Genomic DNA, 18,820 nt, shown 5'->3' on the forward strand with positions numbered 1-18,820 from the left:
CCAAATGCTACTTAATGTGTTGTGGCTTTGATTGTTGCACTGGTGCTCGGTCTCTGTCCTAGACCTTTAAATGCTGTTCTCTCTGCCCCCACTCATTCCCCACATATGGTTCCTATTTGAAGGCTATGCTTTCTACAGCTCTGAGTCATGCCATGTTGCTCAAATCCAGCATCAGGGAATCTTAAAAGCAATTTCTATTCACCCTGCTTGCACCTTCTCCTTATCTCTTATGTTAGTAAAAGACACTTTGAATTTCTTGTCAATTTCTTTAGTTCAGGTCGAGGCTAACAATATTGTGGAATAGCAACTGTTGGTCTGGAAGTAGATAATTTTCCAGTTATGGGGGCTGTCTCAGTGGTGGTATGTAAGTATGTGTGTATAGATATAGATACGTAAATCTCACACTGATAAAGCTCTTCTATTAGTGGACTAAGGATTGTACTTTTGAATTGTCATACAGAGGAGCTGATTGCTACTGCCTTTTTTTCAGTTAGGCTGTGTTTTAAAAGTCAACTAAATTCTGCTCTTTTAGATCTTTTTTTTTAAAGATTTATTTATGCATACAAGAGCTGGGATGCAGGCCAGAGGTGTGGGGGTTGAGAGGATTCACCAGAGACAGAGTGGGGAGTATAACAGGCGGACTGACTGAAATGCACTGCTGAGGGGAGCAGTGGATGAGACAGGAGAGGTCTGCTGTGCCATGTAGGTGACCTCCCTGGTGGGGGATCTACCTCATGCTTCGTAGTGCTGAGACAAGCCCTTGTGCCACCAGGGAGGCCCAACTCTGTTAGATCTTGACCTCAAAGAATAATAGAATCACAAGATTAAAGTCAGAAGTTTTATTAGTAAAGTAGTCTGTATTTTCCCATTCTGTGGTATCCCTGACACAGCTTTTGATGCAAGGAAGCATGCTATAATGAAGTAGTTGTAGGTTTGAATCCTGACTGGCCACATGCAAGTTATGCAGCATGCAATAATAATTTATTATTAGTTTACTTTTCTTTTTTTCTTTTTTTTAAGATTTATTTATTTATTTATACAAGCACTTGGTATAGTCAGAAGTGCGGGAGGGTGAGAGAATTCACCAGAGCCAGAGCAGGGAGCAGAGCAGGCAGAAGGACCGAAGTACACTGCTGAGGGGAGCAGCGGGCGGCAGGAGAGGTCTGCGCGCCATGTGGGACCCTCGCCCAGTGGTTGGGGATCAAACCGGCGCTGCAAAGGCTGCGGGCAGCTTCGCAAACCAGCGCTCAACTGCTGCGCCACCGGGAAGGCCCACATTAGTTTACTTTTCTAAAGCCATTTCATTGTTTGTAAAATGGAAATAAAATGTGTACATTAGTTGAAATAACCTAGGCCTAAGAGAAGCTCAGTAAGTCCTAGCATTAATTATCATCACAGGTATAGTTTGACCATTCAAAAGGATGATGTTTTATGCAACTTTCCCAGTGAATATTAGGATAGACTGAAGTCTGGTTTTCTGAAATTCTAGGTTCTTTAAGTCACTGAAAGCTCCTATTATTATCATGTTACGTTTTCTCTTTTCTTTAAGTTCTTCAAATGACATTATCTATGGATTTGTAGACACCATGATTATGACTTTATTTCTCATTCTTAAAATGGAGATACTAGTGCTACTTACCTCACAGAATTACCGTGAACATTAGATGAAGTAATGATAGAATGCACAACATATTGCCTGCAATTTGGTTACTATTGTGTAGATAAAAGCACTAATATTCCATTATTATGTATAATAATTTCAAACTTTCTATTTGACTTTTGAAAATTATGCTATTCTGAGACCATATTGAACTTGTTTTTCATACATACATGTATAGAGTTCTATTGAACATATAATATATATCACAACTCCATACATAAAATTCATCAGCTTCATCTAAAGTCTACAGAATATTTCTGCCTCTAGTAAGAGAAATAATAGGCTAAGAAAAAAACCTTTTTAATGGGTCTAAATCCAAAATTTTGTTAGAAGATTATTTATAAATACTATAACTGAATCCATTTTAATAAACCCCCAAATATATACTAATCCAAAAGTTTCTTTAAGTAAAAAGAGAAAAAATATAAAATCTATACCCAAAGAACTATCAATGACCTTACTGTCAAAGAGTTAAATTAAAACATTAACTTTCACCCACAAATTCAATCTTTCCTTAGAAATGTACATTTATTCCTTTTAATCCCTGTGTGATTAGAGCAGACAATTTATGTATCTTTACCTAAAATTGGTTAATAGGTTTGGCCTTTTCAGCAATACTCAATGCACTCATTTCAGCATCAGCTTCTTTGGTTTGGATGCAGTGTGTGAATTTTCTGTGACAGTAAGCCAGTAGTTATTATGCATGGGGGACTCTGGTAGAAATGCAGTATTTTGTACTAATTGCTAACAGATCTGTAATATCAGCTGCATGATTTGCCCCTTACATGTGCCCAGCTATAATGATCTGGATTTAGTACTGCATTTGTTAATATTAGACACAAATTTATCCTGACACTTTTATAGGCAAAGTCTCAGAAACATTTAGTCATGTAAAATATAATCATAGTCTTGAAATATTTTCTTTTGCTTCTATGCATTTAGGCAGGATCTTATTTTATAATCTTATCTCTATTACTGAGTAGGAGAATGGTTCTTTTGGGGAGAGATTCTTTTGGGGTCCTGATTATAAGATGGATGCTTATTTGCACAGAGCAGTTACTGCACTCTTGTCAAAGAACAATTGTTTATATAATGTGAATATTCCATGTCTCTATACACTCTTCAAATCTCCCCTATCGTAGTGAATTAAATGTGGTTTTAATTAGCATCCCATTTCCAGTGTTTGTTGCCAGACATTGCAGACTTTTTCAGGGCAAATAAAAGTAGCCTGTGGTGTAAGTAAAATATTTGTGTCAGAATAAAATAGCAAACCATTATGTTAAGGGCACATTTCCCTATGTGTTTATAACTGCATGAGCTAGATTTGTACAGAAACTTTGAAAAAATCCCCATGGCTGTCATATTCATAAGTCTTTCTCACCCATTTGGACAGATGTTAGTATATTACTTGAAGCATACTATAAAACTTACCTTTCACTTATGGAAATAAATGTACTTATATTTTGTTCCCCAAAAAGCAAATAGACACCATGAGACATAGGATAGTAATAAACCTTTGGACACCGAGATGTAAAATGGAGTGTATGAGTTCTTGAAAGAGCAATTAAATACATTTTCATTTCAACAACTGAAGATGAGGAACTAAAACAGATGGGCAGGGGTTAGACTAAATGAGAGAAAAATCAGTTTCATCATGCCTCTTGGCATTCTAGCCAACCAATTTACTCTGTAGTATATTATAGTAAATCAGATCTAGTTTTGCATTTCAGTCCTTGATTTATTCTTTTCTGAAGTAAAAACTGAAAAAAAAATGCAAAACTTTTCAGTGGAAATTTCTGGAACCATCAGTGAAGAGGCTCTAGCCATGCCATTATCAACAAAATTATTCAATTTCTTCTTGGAAATAGGTAGGTTATAAATAATAAATAAATTACAGATAGGACTAGCAAAGAATTCCTGAAAAACACACTGCATGATGAGATGTCATATTATCAAATATCTTTCAAAATCTTGAAAGTGGAAAAAAAAAGGCATATTGCTTGCTTATATCCTGGATATAACCTGCCCAAAATATATCTTCACTAGAAGTCAAGTTGAACTGTGAAAACAATGATGAACTAGGGTTCAGTGGAAAGGGCACCTTTGTGTTGTTCACATCTTTTAATAAAATTAGGAATTGTTTCTAATACTTGTTTTTAATATAAACTGAACTTGAGATTCTAATCTGAATTCGTGCTTTGAAGTACACATTTATTTTAATAAAGTACCATGAATATTTTGACAATATAGGATTTCTCCCCTTAAGTGTGATCACCAGAACTCTCCTACCCCCAAAGTACCCATAGTCCATTGGTATCACACATTTTAAATTTGGGAAATGATAGCAGTTATCTATTGCTAAATTCCATCATTTAAAATGAATGACTGTATATATCTTCATGATCTCATAGGTTGGCAATTAGGACCAGACTCCATTGAATCGTTCCTTTGTTGTTGTGTCTGGGAAGTCCCGATAGCTTCTTTCCTACATGGGGCTGCAGCTTGAATGGTTGGGCCTGCCATCCTCTCACTTAGGTTGCTTCTCTTCCTCAAAGAGGATAGTCTGGGATTCACAAGTCTGCAGGATTCCAAGAATGTGAAAGCCGAATCTGCAAAACCCCTTGAAACTGAGGCTTATGAATCACACAGTGTCCCTCTGCTATGCCCTGTGGGCCTGGGTGGTTCATATAGGCAACTAGATTCAAGGGGACACCACCTTCTAAAAGGCGCAGCAAAGAAGCAGTAACTGTTTTTAATCCCACCCAGAAACAATCATTGCCTCTGTCTGGCCAGTAACCCAATTGTGCTCTTTCTTTATGTAATATTTTGTGTCACTTTTCTTCTACTTCTTTGTCCCCATTCCAATAACAATTTCCTGGGTCCAAACTGAATCACCTCATGCAGGTATCCTAACAGTCATCTCTGGCATCAATTCATCTCTGCCTCTCCAATCACAAGACAATTTTCTCTCTAACCATTGTTTTTAAAGATTTATGCATACAAGAACTGGGGTACAGGCCAGCGGTGTTGGGGGTGAGAGGATTCACCAGAGACAGAGTGGGGAACAGAACAAGCAGATCAACTGAAATACAAGGCTGAGGAGAGCAGTGGGTGAGACAGGAGAGTCCTGCTGCACAATGTGGGTAGCTACCTGCCTGGCTGGGTATGGAACTCATGCTGCAGAGGCTGCGGATAGTTTCATGGGTTGTGTCTTAACCCCTTGAGCCACTAGGGAGCCCCTATTAACCATTGTTTTTAATTCTGTTTTCCTGCATCCTACATCTTGTGGGTCTCCATTTCCTGTCACATACCACATTCTTACAGTCAGACATTTTCTGTTGTTCCCTGCCTCTCCTACCCCCAATAACCTGCAGAATATTTTTTGCTCTTTCACAAAGATAGTTATAAACAAATATGTACTGGTTGTTTACTATGTACAAGACCCTTTCCTGAGCTCTGTGACCAAAGATGATCAAGGTCTCTTCTGAGTAAGGGTGTAAAGTGAGGGATAAACTATATGTAAATAAAGGGACAAGGTAACACATTCCCACTAGATTGTAAAGATAACAAGATAAAGGGGACCATAATTGCAGTCATAAGGACCTTCCTCTCTGAGGGAGTACCTGAGCACTTGACCTGAACTATCCAAGATGTAAATACATAGGAGAAAATGGTGGAGAAGTGTTCTAAGTAGAGGAGACAGCAAGTAAATTAACCTCTTGCTCCTTTTAGAATCAAGTACCCCTAAAGTTTATATCTGGGCCAGGGGCTCTAAGTCCTGACTGCATTATGATAAGATCATCTGAAACCTTTCAAAAAATCCTAATGCCTGGGCCTTACCACAGACACATCAAGTCAGATTCTCTGGACCTGTGGAGGAAGGAGAATCTGGATCTCTATATTTTATAAATCCCTATGTGAGTCTAATGTGCAACCAAAACTGAGAGCCAATAATCCCTGGCAGTGCTTTCCAAACTTCAGTGTACAGAGAACATGAGTTCATTTTGAAATGCAGATTTTGATTCACTAGATCTAGAGCAGGGCAATTCTAATTATGCATTTTTTATCAGCTCCCAGTGCTGCCACTGGTTACTACTTAGAGTATGGTACACAGACCAGAAGTACCAGTATCCATAGGGGAGCTTGTTAGAAAAGCATTTCTCAGAGTATCAGAAACCAGTTGATTCAAGCACGTCTTGAATTGAAAACAGAGGGTTTGGCACAATCTTCTGCAGTTTAAGAAAGTCCTTCAGATGATTCTGAGATCTACTAAAGTTGAAAACCAGACTGTGTCAGTGTTTACAGATAACCAGCTTAGGACATACTTATGTTCTAGGTTACTTTCTGTAATTGTTTCATGTAGACAGATCTGTTGAAGTTTCTCAAACTCTTGCATTGAACTGAGGGTATGAAACCACAAGACTCTATTCCTTAATTTGTATGCAAATTCTCTTTTATTCTGTTTGGGACAAGAAGGAGTAGTACATCTCTAGTTCCGGATTTCAACTGCTATCTCCAAAGCCCTTGTTTACTTAGATTCTCAGGTGCCAGGAGATTGCAAAGCTCCTGCAGGTGACACTGTACCATTGCAGGTGTCACCTGTAAGGAGCTGATTTATTGAAAGTCCTGCTGGGGCTGTTTCATCCCTGTAAAGGGATATTGTAACTCACCTCTAACGGCCATCCTATCAAAAAACCACCCTCAGTACTACTTCTCTTTGTTTACAAGCTTTGGTTAATGGTTTCCTCCCCATTACACAGCTCAGGGGAGTGCTGTTTAGAGAACTAATTGAATTCTTGCCAGTTTTGGCATGATCCAAAGTTACTCCAAATCTCAGTATTTTCTATGTTATTTATTTTCCTCTCTCCTAAAAGGTGTATAGCTTTGATACCTTTATCTGCAGAGTATAAACTAGAAATTATAAATGTATGCATGAGTGCATATCATAAATAGAGCAGTGTGCACTCCTTGGCAAGGTGAAGATACACCTCATTATTTTGTGATGCAAAGAATAAAAAAAATTGTTTTGAACTAAAACATTCCTACTGAATATGCATATTGTTAAATCCTCCAAAAGAATCAATATATTTTAATTTTAGAAGTTATACCACAACTTATGAAATTAATTCAATAATGAAGAGAATCCTTTTTTCTGTCCACCAACTTCACAAACAACTCCACCACCATGAAATTTTAACAGCCCCTCTTTCTAGTCATTGAAAAGACTAGATAGAACATTAGCACTCTTGGCTACTTAAAAAATTAAACTTTCCTGGCACTTAGCAATTATTTATCTACAAGACTGGACAAGGGGCCTCCCCAGTGGCGCAGCAGTTGAGCGCTAGGTTGGGAAGCTGCCCGCAGCCTCTGCAGAAACGGTTCGATCCCCAGCTGCTCCCCGGCCACTGGAGGAGGGTCCCGCATGGTGCGCAGACCTCTCCTGCTGCCCGCTGCTCCCCTCAGCAGTGTACTTCAGTCCTTCTGCCTGCTCTGCTCCCTGCTCTGGCTCTGGTGAATTCTCTCACCCTCCTGCGCTTCTCACTGTACCCAGTACTTATATAAATAAATAAATAAATCTTTAAAAAAAAAAAAAAAAGACTGGGCAAGGCTAATCATCCAGAATATGTGGGACTACATCTCATCATGGGTGATAATGTGCTGAAAGATTAAGAAGCAAGTGGGCAAATGGAAGTAGTAAATGAATAAATATATTTATGAGAAACAAGAACAAGTTCTTTCTTTTGACTTTCCCCCAAAAAAACATATTTCTTCTTAGTAGCTGTCAAGCTAAAAATTTGTATAGGTTTTGAACATGTAATATATGAAGTACTTGGAAGTCCAATTGCTGTAGACACACTACAGTGCAGTGAGCATTGCACAATTCCATACATTTTTAGACTGGAAACTTTGATTGCCCCCTTTTTCCTCTAGGTTAGTCATGTGGAAGTGCTGGGGGCATGATAGTGCTATATTCTATGTCTGACCTCATCTGTGACACTTCTGCAATACACTTGTTTCCCTCAAAATCCACTTGCCCCACCTCTTTGGTTCTTTTGTTCATATCATCATCCATACTTTACATTCTGGGTGATGAACTCATCTGCTCTTTTGTTGTTCTTTTCATCCTTTTTCAACAGTCATCCATTCTAAAGTGTTAATTATCTGAAATGAGTAACATCATCTTTCACAGAATTATACTTGGACCATAAAATATTTCATAGTTGAAATCTTTAAACATCTGCCTGGGATGTTCAGCAGAAGTAAGTGTTCTCTGTTGTTCTCCTTTCACAGTTTGTGGAGATGAATGCACAGGCCTTCTTCTCGGTGACTTGGCGCGCCTGGAGCAGATGGCCATGACCATCAACCTCACTGGCCCGCTGCCTGCTCCATATAAAATGCTATATGGTCTTGAAAATATGACTCAGGAATTAAAGGTATGTTGAAGCAAGATCAAGGAAAATTTAGCAAAAGTTGCCCAAGAGGTAGTAGCTGTAATTGCTAAATTCTCTTCTCATTGCCCCAAATCAAGGCAAGCAGCTGTTAGAGAAATTCGAAGACTTCCTAAACCACTGTTTTTCATACTTGAGAACTATAATATACAGATTGCTATTAAGGGAAAAGAAGCTCATGTACCTCTAGTGTTGGGCCTAAATCAATTTTATTATGTTACTTAAATATGTACAAACATAAAATCAAGTATTAACTCATAACTCCATAAAACCAAAACAAATTAATCCTTACAAGACTCTAAGAAACCAATAAAATTCAAATTAAAAACATTAATATAAAATAGCAGATGATTTTTACTAAAAGTAAATTTTTGCTTGCCACAAGAATATGAGGCCAACTGCTTCCACACAGCTTCTCTTACTGGCATGCTCGGTTCTCCTACCTTTCCATTATTTGAACTAGAGAGCCCCTTGCAAAAGTTGCTGAAATGACATTTGGCCTCATAGACAAATGCCTGTGATTTATGTGCACCATCTGCCCTGGGAACAAACAGACATGCAAATGCAGGCTCTGAGACCCAGGGCCTGTGTCCACCTTTCAAGTGCCCACCCACACTTCCCAAAGTCACCATATTAACATTTCAATATAGTGTCTAAACTGAATCATAAGACTAAAAGTTTGTACTAGAGAACTAGTAGACATTTGAAAGTACTTCAACAAAAACTAATTAGAGAAACTCTATTCTAAAGCTTTGTTAAAACTGTCACTAGTTAACAGGATAGGCAGAAATATTAAGGAAATTGGGAGTTTAGTTGATGAAAAACAATGAAAGGTGACTACTTACACATTCTCAGTCAACTGTCAGATGTTTCCGAGAAATTCTGAGTATTTCCAGTATTGCGTTTGGTTCCCAGGTGTTTTCATGACTCTAGATGCAATCACTACCTTCAGGAAGCTTAGTGCCTATGTGGCTCAAAAAACATAAACTAATGATTAAGCTATTAGCAAAAATACCTCCGTACTCTGTGCTTTATAAAAATATTATATACTGTAGAGTACAAATATTGAAGAAATAGGTAACCACAGAATGCATCCTGGTGAGAGGATAATTTATGTTGGAACTTCCAATTTATGTTGGAAGGAAAGACACAGTTTTATTTTTGTAAGATTTATTTATTTATGCACACAAGTACTGGAGTGCAGGCCAGAGGTGCGGGAGGTGAGAGGATTCACCAGATACAGAGTGGGGAGCAGAACAGGAGGTTTGACTGAAATACACTGCTGAAGGGAGCAGCGGGCTAGACAGGAGAAGTCTGGTGCACCTTGTGGGTTGCTCCCTGGCTGGCTGGGGATGGAACTTGTACTGCAGTGGCTGGCAGTAACTTGATAGCACTGTGTCTTTAACCCCTGTGCCACCAGGGAGGCCTGGCACAATTTTAATAAGCAGAGAAATATCAATGAAGACTAAAGTAAGTGATAGTTATTCACTGGGCACTGGCAGACACCGTTCCAGGGAATATGTTGTTTAATCAAGACCATGACCTTTCAGATAATAATATGCCTATTTTCTAGAAGGCACCAGTAATGGCAAAAGCAAGAATAACTAGCATTTGTTGATGAGTAAGATAATTGTATAAAGACTAGACAATTAAGTAAAGATTTATGTATGAATTACAGAAACTCCAAAAAATTAGGAAGGAGTATTATATCATCTATAATTTTTATGGTAAGGAAACTGAAGTTACTTGTGAGATGCAGAGTCACGTGGCTTCTATGTGGAGAGGTGGGATTTAAATAGAGGCCTGTGAGGAGGAAACTCCTTTGCAAAGCTGAGAGAGAAAATCACATCCTTGAGAGGACCAAATCCACCAGTGGCATAGTCTTCCTGACTCCTGGTACACACATCCTTTTGCCACTAAATCTAAAAAAGCCACAAAAATAGAGGTACAGATGTGAATTAGGACTCTCTGCAGATGTTTGATTTCCCTTAAATTCCAGTCTTTCTTGATTCTGTGTTTGTGTTCTTCTTTAGTAATTCATAATATTGGGGTACTTGGGAACCATTTTTATATTTAAAATCTTTAAGCAAATTATGACTCTCTTTGCTCAATTCCTTTTACTTGTAAGTACCCCTGGGTTGTGGCCAGGCAATACCAGTAACTCACAAAGTTGTGCTTATGAAGATGTTGTAACAAGGGAAGCTGGAAATTATGGGGAATTTGGCAATGTCTCAATAAGGGGATATTAAGAATAGCTTATAGCATTTAGCTCACACTAGGCAATTTTCAAGGAAGCAGAGGGTTGCCCTGAACTGGGCGCTGTTAGAAAATGGAAGTAATTCTACAATTGAGTATTCTAATGAATCTAATCTAGAAGAAGGAGGCTAAAACTATGATTAATAAGGAGACAGTGGCCACCCATTTTAGTCAGGAAATGAAATTTTTGGGACTTTTGTGGTCTGCCCAGAAACCACGATTTTCCTATGCTTAGACAACACTATGGAGGGGGTCTCATTTTCTGTTTTATTCGTCACTGTCACAGATTGATCTGGTCTGATATGAGAGCCTATCTAGCTCCTGCCAAGGCTGAGGTTGGCTACTTAGTCAGGACCCAGCCACTGCCCCCTGTTAAGGGTTCCCGTTGTCTTTCTGTGTATTGTGTATCTGCTATTTAAATAGGAATCTTAAAGAATCAGTTCATCTTAACTTGGCCCCATACTGGCCATGTGATCTTCTGTAAATTTTTAAGCCTCATCAAGCCACAATTTCCTCAGACACAAAATCACCTCATAAAAATTAAATGAAAGAATTGTGAGAATTGTTGTAAGAATGAAATGAAAAAAAGACCTAGTAAAAAATAATTTTTAATAAATTATTGCAATTTGTATTGTTTGCCAGAATATTTTGTACAATACTTTGTGTAATAATTTCTATTTGTTTTGAAGGAGAGAAGGCTAAATTCTTGTATAGGAAGGAAAAATGCATTCTGTTAAATGTTCAACCCATGCACACTACAAGACCAACCACTAAAATGTACACAAAATGAAATCTTTTTCAGCACTTGCTCTCACCTCAGAGGGCTCCAGAAAGGCTTATTCAGCTGGCAGAGGGCAATCTGAACACGCTCGTGACAGAAATGAATGAGCTCCTGACCAGGGTAAGTTCACAAAATCACAAATCATCTTATAGCAGATAGATTATATACATGAAGGGACGTTGCTTCAATTTCTGAAATGCTAATACTGTTCTTCCTAATTCTCAACTAGATCCATGAAATAGATATATTTTTGACTTGCTACTTTTGTCTCAAATAAAATCCTGGAACTCAGTAGTACAAAATAAGTTCAGGATATTGGGAAGTATCGAGGATGATGACTAAAAATACAATGACTGTATTTTGAGAACTCTGTCAAGTAGCCTCCATGGAGAAGTTTCATCAATATTGAATTCCAAAAGCTCTGGCTTTGACTATGTGGAAAAAGAAAAGCAAATGAAAATCTGTAGTCTCTTTGATTTCATCATGAGATTTTTGCATTTTTGTACACATACAATCTGAATCAGCATCCCTCAGCAAAGAGGAAATCTTAATTGTAAAATTCCAAAACCTACACCAGGAGAGGTGTGAACCTATAAGTCATACACAGTGTTGTAAATAAATGTTACTTCATTAGAAAATAATACAATTTAAAAAAAATAATAAAGCCAGAATGTAAAGACCTTCTCAAGAACTGAAGTTTTAAACTTTCAAACCTGCAGGTGGTTAAGGTTGTTTTTGCTGACAGAGAATGAAAATAACATAAAGTCCGCCATCTTGTGGCCAGAAAAATGCATAAACACTAGCCTGTAATTTATAAAGATCTAGTTTGATTATGTAAGAGCTTTAAATGACAAAGAATTTTAGAACTAGGAAATTCTTACAAAGTGTTTTTTAAAAGAGATACCGCCCCTTGAAAAGGAAATGAATTAGTAGCATCATTCAATTCACTAATTTCAGGGACCTAAGAAGGAGCCAGTCTCTATATTCCCCCTGGTCCTATACCATTTCCACCTAACCTACTGCTGCTTTAAGAAATTTCTCACATGGAAATCACTTGAGTTTCTGAGCACTTCATGCTAAACAACAGCCCTCATGTTAGAACAGCATACCCAACACTTTCTCCGATCTGTGTACTAGCTATGTAGAATACAGGTTCAATATAGTTTCTTGCCAAATGTAGTTAAGCTTTAATTAGATAAATGGATCCAGTTATCTCATATTAATTGAATAGTTAATTATTATTTATTATTTAAATACAACTTAAAATCAAGAAATTTTGAAAGGATCATAGCATCAAACTCAGTTCAACAAACACATGCAAATATGCCTAGAAAACCCAAGTTAGGTGTCAGCAGGTTAAAGATAGAAATGAATCCCAGTATCTACTTTCAGGGAGCTTATAATTGTGTGTGTATGTGTGTGTGTGTGTCCACTTAACTGTATATATGGCAATATAAGGACAACTGCATGCAAATATATAATACAACATGAAATAAAATAAAAGTATGAGGAATACATACAAATGGAATGATTTAATCTGGTTAGAGGTAATTGGGGAAAAGTCCAGGTAATTGTCATGGTATTTTATTTATTCATTCATTTAATGAATACTTATAGAGGCTCTGCTGCTGTGTTGACATAAACTATTACAGAATGACAGACTGGGATTAAGGTGTACATGAAACTGATGTCATCATTGATTTCATCAAGTTGATTATAGCTTAATGATCTGAGCCTAAAGACACAAAATATATTCACTAGGAGAACCATATCTTTATTATTTCTTTATTATATCTTACATCCTTTCATATTTCCAGAAGACTCCCCCATACAAAAAAAAATTAAACAGACTTTCTATATTAGAAAAAAATATGGTTTAAAGCAAAACTGAGTTGAAAACTCAGGAGGTCCCATAAACCCCCTATCCTAAATATGCATAGCTCTCACCCTTTACCAACTTCTACCCTTACCACACAGTGGTACACTGGTACAGTAGATGAACCTCATTATCACTCAAAGTCCATAGTTTATTTAAGGGTTGCCTTTTGGTGTTGGGAAAGTTCTATGGGTTTTGATAAATGTTTAATGTCATGTTTCCATCTGTATCATAGATAGTAGTTTCACTGTACACCTATTCATCCCTTCCTCCTCCCCAAAACCTGGCACCCCACTGTTTATTCTCTCTATTGTTTTGCCTTTCCAGAAAGCCATATAGTTGGAATCATACAGTGTGTAGCTATTTCAAATTGGCTACTATCACTTCATCAAATATATTTGTGGTTCCTCCCCTGTCATTTCCTGGCCCTATAATTCATTTCTTTATAGCACTGAATAACATTTCCCATTGTTTGAATGTACCAGTTTATGTATTCATTTATCTACTAAGGGACATCTTGGTTTCTTTCAAGTTTGGCAATGTGAATAAAGCCACTAGAAGCATTTGTGTATAGGTTTTGTGTGGATGTAAGTTTTCATTTCATTTTAGTAAAAATCAATTGTTACATCATATGATAAGAATATCTTTTGTTCTATAGGAAATCACCAAATGTCTTCCAAAGCATCTGTGCAATTTTGCATTTCCACCAGCAATAATTCAGTGTCTCTATTGCTCCACATTCTCATCAGTATTTGGTATTATTAATGTCTTGAATTTTGGCTGTTCTAATAGGTGTATAGTAGTATCTCATCTTAATTTGAAATCCCCTAATTATATATGATGTGAGGCATCTTTTTATATGTTTATCTGCCACATAGATATCTCTGGTGAGATGTCTCTGCAGATGTTGCTATGGGTGAAATGTTCATGGTACCTCCAGAATTCCTGTGTTAAAACCCTGCTCCTCAAGGTGATAATACTAGGAGGGAAAGCCTTTGGGATGTGATTGTCATGAAAACAGAGGCCTCATGGATAGTATTAGTGCCCTTATAGAAGGGACCTCAGGGAGGTCTTTTGCCCCCTTCTTTACTATGTGAAAGAATGCTCTCTATGAACCAGAAAACAGATGATCACCAGAAACCAAATTTGCAGACTTGATCTTGTACTTCCCAATCTCTAGAACTATGAGAAATATATAAATCACCTCATATGTGATATTTTGTTATAACATCCTAAATAGGTTAAGATGGATGTTTCTTCATTTCTGTATTGTAGATTTACTTATTATTGAATTTTAATAGTGTTTTGTATATTTTGCACAACAGTCCTGTATCAGATACGTCTTTTGTAAATAATTTCTCTGACTAAGGCTGGCATTATCATTCTCCTGAGAGAGTGTTTTACAGTGCAAAAGTTTTAAATTTTATTGAAATCCAGCTTATAAATTATATTTTCATAGACCATGCCTTTGGTGTTTTATCTAAAAAGCCATCATCATACCCAAAGCCATCTAAATAGTCACCTTTGTTATCTTCTAAATTTTACAGTTTTGCATTGTACATCATCCAATTTGAATTCATTCCAATGCTAGTTTTAAAATAAGCCTTTTATTTTAGAATATTTTTACACATACAGAACAGTTTAAAAGATGACACAGGGTTTTCCCATGTACTCCATACCTCCCTTACCCCTACTATTAAAATCATAGTGTGGTACATTTATCACAACTAATGAACTGATGTAGATTCATTATTAACCAAAAACTGTATTTAATTCAAATCTCTTCAGTTTTATCTACTGCCCTTTTATTGTTCCAGGATCCCAACCAGGACGCTACATTATGTTTGTCATTATGGCCTCCTAACCTCCTCTAGGCTAAGACAGTTTCTCAGACTTTCCTTTTCTTTTGATTATTTTGACAGTTTTGACATGTCAGGTATTTCTTATATTTTGTGGGCAAGACCACAGAAATAAAGGGTCATTTTTATCACATCATATTTAACTCATGTAATCAGTATGTCTTATTACTGTTGATGTTGACCTCAATCACCGGGATGAGGTAGTGTTTGATAGCATTCCCACTGTGAAGTTACACATTTTCTCCCTTTCCATACTCCAATTCCATATTTATATGCCCACTATTCCAGATAGTGGAATACAAAAAGCCAGGAAATAAAACTGCTGAAAGCAGGGATCTCCTTGATAGAGTGATGATGGGGAGGGAATGGAAATTATCACTAGTGAGCCTTGTCCTTCCCACATTTATAATTGGAAACATAATTGTCATGGAGACCTAATACTGACATCAACACATTGAGTTATTTCCCTGTGGTCAGCTTCATTGATAATGATAGTTGAATGGAGACACATGGAATCATCACTGGAGGGCTAGATGACTTAAATATCCAACAGGATCAGGCTAAAACCACCGCTTTCTTTGTCTCACAGTTATGAAAGATCCAGTAGTTGGACCAGCAAATGAGGAATGCAACTGCCATGATTTCCAGTTATCCATGGCTACAGTAGGGGGGCAACTTCCTAAGCTAGGACATTGGAAATCCCTGGTGTCATATCCCCAAAGTTTATGATGTAATTGATTTGAGTATGAGCACTGGCACTTTCAAGAGCTCTCCAGGTGACTCTGATGCCAGCCAAAATTGAGAACTATTGTGCTGATAGTCATCTGGCGACTCTGACTTCCCTTTGTAAAGTGCTTTGATTGGTATGACCAATCCTTTTGATGCTTCTTTTTTTCTGTTTTGTTGGCAGACCAGCTGCTTTATGATGAATACATTCTATATATTTGTTAAAACATTTGGCATGTTTTGTTTCGCATTGCTGTTGAGGAAGCTGTTCTCTCTCCTGTAAGTGCTTAGGCTGTGGTTGCTTTTTTTTTTTTTTTAAGTACCAGTTTTTTTTTTTTTAAAGATTTATTTTATTTATTTATTATATAAGCACTGGGTACAGTCAGAAGCGTAGGAAGGTGAGAGAATTCACCAGAGCCAGAGCAGGGAGCAGAGCAGGCAGAAGGACCGAAGCACACTGCTGAGGGGAACAGCGGGTGGCAGGAGAGGTCTGCGCGCCATGTGGGACCCTCACCATCTGCTGGGGATCGAACCGGAACCGCAGAGGCTGTGGGCAGCTTCGCAACCCAGCGCCCAACCGCTGCGCCACCAGGGAGGCCCGGCTGTGGTTGCTTTTTAATGGAGAAACCTAGATCTCTAATACCCCTTGGTAAATAGAATAATGTTCTGCCCCAAAACAGCTAACATGTATTTTATATAAATTTAATGTATAAATATTGCATTAGCAAATTATTACACAATTATATGTCTTTAGAATGTATTTTGATTTTTTGCCATTTTAGCTTCCTATTGGAATATAATATCCTTCATTACAGGAGTCATATTTAACATATTCAAAATGTCCTACAATATGTGTGGAATATTTAGGTGCTTTTGATGATGACCCCATATGCCCCTGTGGCTGGTGTCCTTTGTTTCACACCCAAACTTAGGGGACAACATGGGAACAGGTCTGCATTCCCTTTTAGATGTCCACTCCCAGCTTGTTACTAAAAGGATGATAAGATAACCAATGACAAGTTGGTGACTAAATCTAATGGAAACTTTGTTTTCCTTGAGTTCCTATAGCAATTGCCAAATTTGAGCCTTCTTCTCTCTTGACATGTTCATCATTCTGTTTTTCTCTTAATTCTGTGACCTTTCATTTTCAGGCTTTTACTCTGTCCACTGTCCATTAAAAGTTGTTTTTCTTAGCGTCTGATCCTCAGTTCACATATCCTGTCATTCTGCAAACTCTTTCTTTGCATTTAATTGCCTTTACATGGTAATGATTCATAAATTCATATTTTTAAGAAAACACTTCATTCTTGTACTTTGGTTGTATATACCTAATTATCCACTGAACATCTCAAAATAATCTAATGATTTGGATTAGATTATTAGAACCCATATCTCCTCCTACTTAAACATCTTCAGGGTTTTATCCTATAATAGTTAACCAGTTTCCCTAAACAGAATAAGTTGCCCTTCACTTTGCCTTCTCTCTTTTACCCTTCAACCCAATATAGTTCCTTTCTATGACCTTTCTTTTCTTTTTTTTTTTTTAGAGGCATGTTTTATTTATTTATTTATTAGTTTGTTTGTTTGTTTTGTTTATACATGCACTGGGTACAGTCAGAAGCGCGGGAGGGTGAGAGAATTCACCAGAGCCAGAGCTGGGAGCAGGGCAGGCAGAAAGACCGAAGTTCACTGCTGAGGGGAGCAGCGGGCGGCAGGAGAGGTCTGCGCGCCATGTGGGACCCTCCTCTGGTGGCTGGGGAGCAGCCGGGGATCGAACCAGCGCCGCAGAGGCCGTGGGCAGCTTCACAACCCAGTGCTCAACCGCTGCGCCACCGGGGATGCCCACTATGACCTATCTTTCTAATTTACCCAAGTCCAACCAATTACCATTCATGACATAATGAACTTTCTGAATCACAGAGCTGATCATGTTACTGTCATTCTCCTTTAATTTCTAAAACAAGCAGCTCTCCATTTTATTCAGAATGGCATCTGCCTTTCTGCCATCACGATCTGATTCTTAACTTCCCAGTTTCATCTCTACCCCCACTCATTGTCTGATCACTGGAAACTCAAACATTGAATGCATAAGCCAGAAATGTAGAAATCTTCCATGACACCATTCTTCTTCGATGATCTCCCACTTACCCAACCATTGTCAAACACACTTCTGCATACTACCTCATCTCCACTACCCCAGTCTTGTTCGATCTTCATGCTCTTTGGTTTGGGATTATGGCATTAGCTTTCTAACTAGTCACACTGCCTTTGCTCTTGTTCTTATTGTCCCAATTTGTGCTCTACAATGTAGCCAAAATGCATTTTTGTTATTTCAGGTTTGAATACACACCTTGCTTAAATTCTTCCCCTGACTTCTCATTGACCTTCAGATAGAGACCAAACCCTTTCTTTGGCACAAACCCTCACGTGTGCCCCTGGTCATCTTCATACCAGCCTTACTGTGTTCAGTTACCATGTCCTATTCATGGAGTTTTTCCATACATTTTCTTGAGTTGTGAAGGTAAATCACCACCTCTTATATCTTGTTAACATATGTTAAGTACAGTTCACCTTTCAAACCTCAGCTCATGGGAGCCTGCCTTATGGGAGCCTTCAGTGATATTGCAGGTATGATGAGAAACTGCCTATAATTTCCTTATACCACTGTGTTTTTTCCATTCGTAACTATAAGTTTGTTTTTGTAATCATTTGACAAATACTTCTCTAACCCACCATAAGGTCCAAAATGGTGGGAAGTGTGAGTTTTTTTTTTCTTACTAAGGTATTGTCACTATCATTAACAAAATGTTCAGTCAATATTTGTTTAATTAATTGTCATCAAATCATTACATTTGAACAACTAGGTGAAAGGTAGAAACATGCAAAATAAGCTTTGATTCCTAATTTCTCTAAAATGCATTAAAACCAAACATATAATGATATTGACTTGGATATTTTGTTACTTAGATAAACATCTCGTAAGAGTTTGTATTCCATAAGGGCAAAATGCTATGTAATAGATGGAACTTCAGAAAGTGTCAAATTTTAACTTTACTTGTATTCATTTCTTGCCTAGTGAAAAATCAAATCTAAATGTAGGTGACACATTTCCAAAATGATAAAACTAGTTTTTTAATTATTTAGGTGTTAACAATATTACATGTTTACAATGTTTTATTTATAGTTTTAAAGCTGTTGGGCTGCCAACAATGT

General features: G+C 37.6%; 1 protein-coding gene across 1 annotated transcript in view; it reads left to right on the top strand.

Annotated features, from left to right (window-relative positions):
• LAMA2 (laminin subunit alpha 2) overlaps positions 1-18,820 on the top strand; it is a 536,992-nt gene that overhangs the window by 406,328 nt on the left and 111,844 nt on the right. The window contains exons 33-34 of the mRNA XM_054697817.1: positions 7,952-8,094; positions 11,168-11,266. Coding sequence (XP_054553792.1) covers positions 7,952-8,094; positions 11,168-11,266 — 242 coding nt within the window. The remainder of the gene's footprint in view (positions 1-7,951; positions 8,095-11,167; positions 11,267-18,820) is intronic.

Source organism: Talpa occidentalis, unplaced genomic scaffold (genome assembly GCF_014898055.3).
Source record: "Talpa occidentalis isolate TD23 unplaced genomic scaffold, MPIMG_talOcc4v2.1 talOcc4.2, whole genome shotgun sequence".
NCBI classification, from domain to species: domain Eukaryota; kingdom Metazoa; phylum Chordata; class Mammalia; order Eulipotyphla; family Talpidae; genus Talpa; species Talpa occidentalis.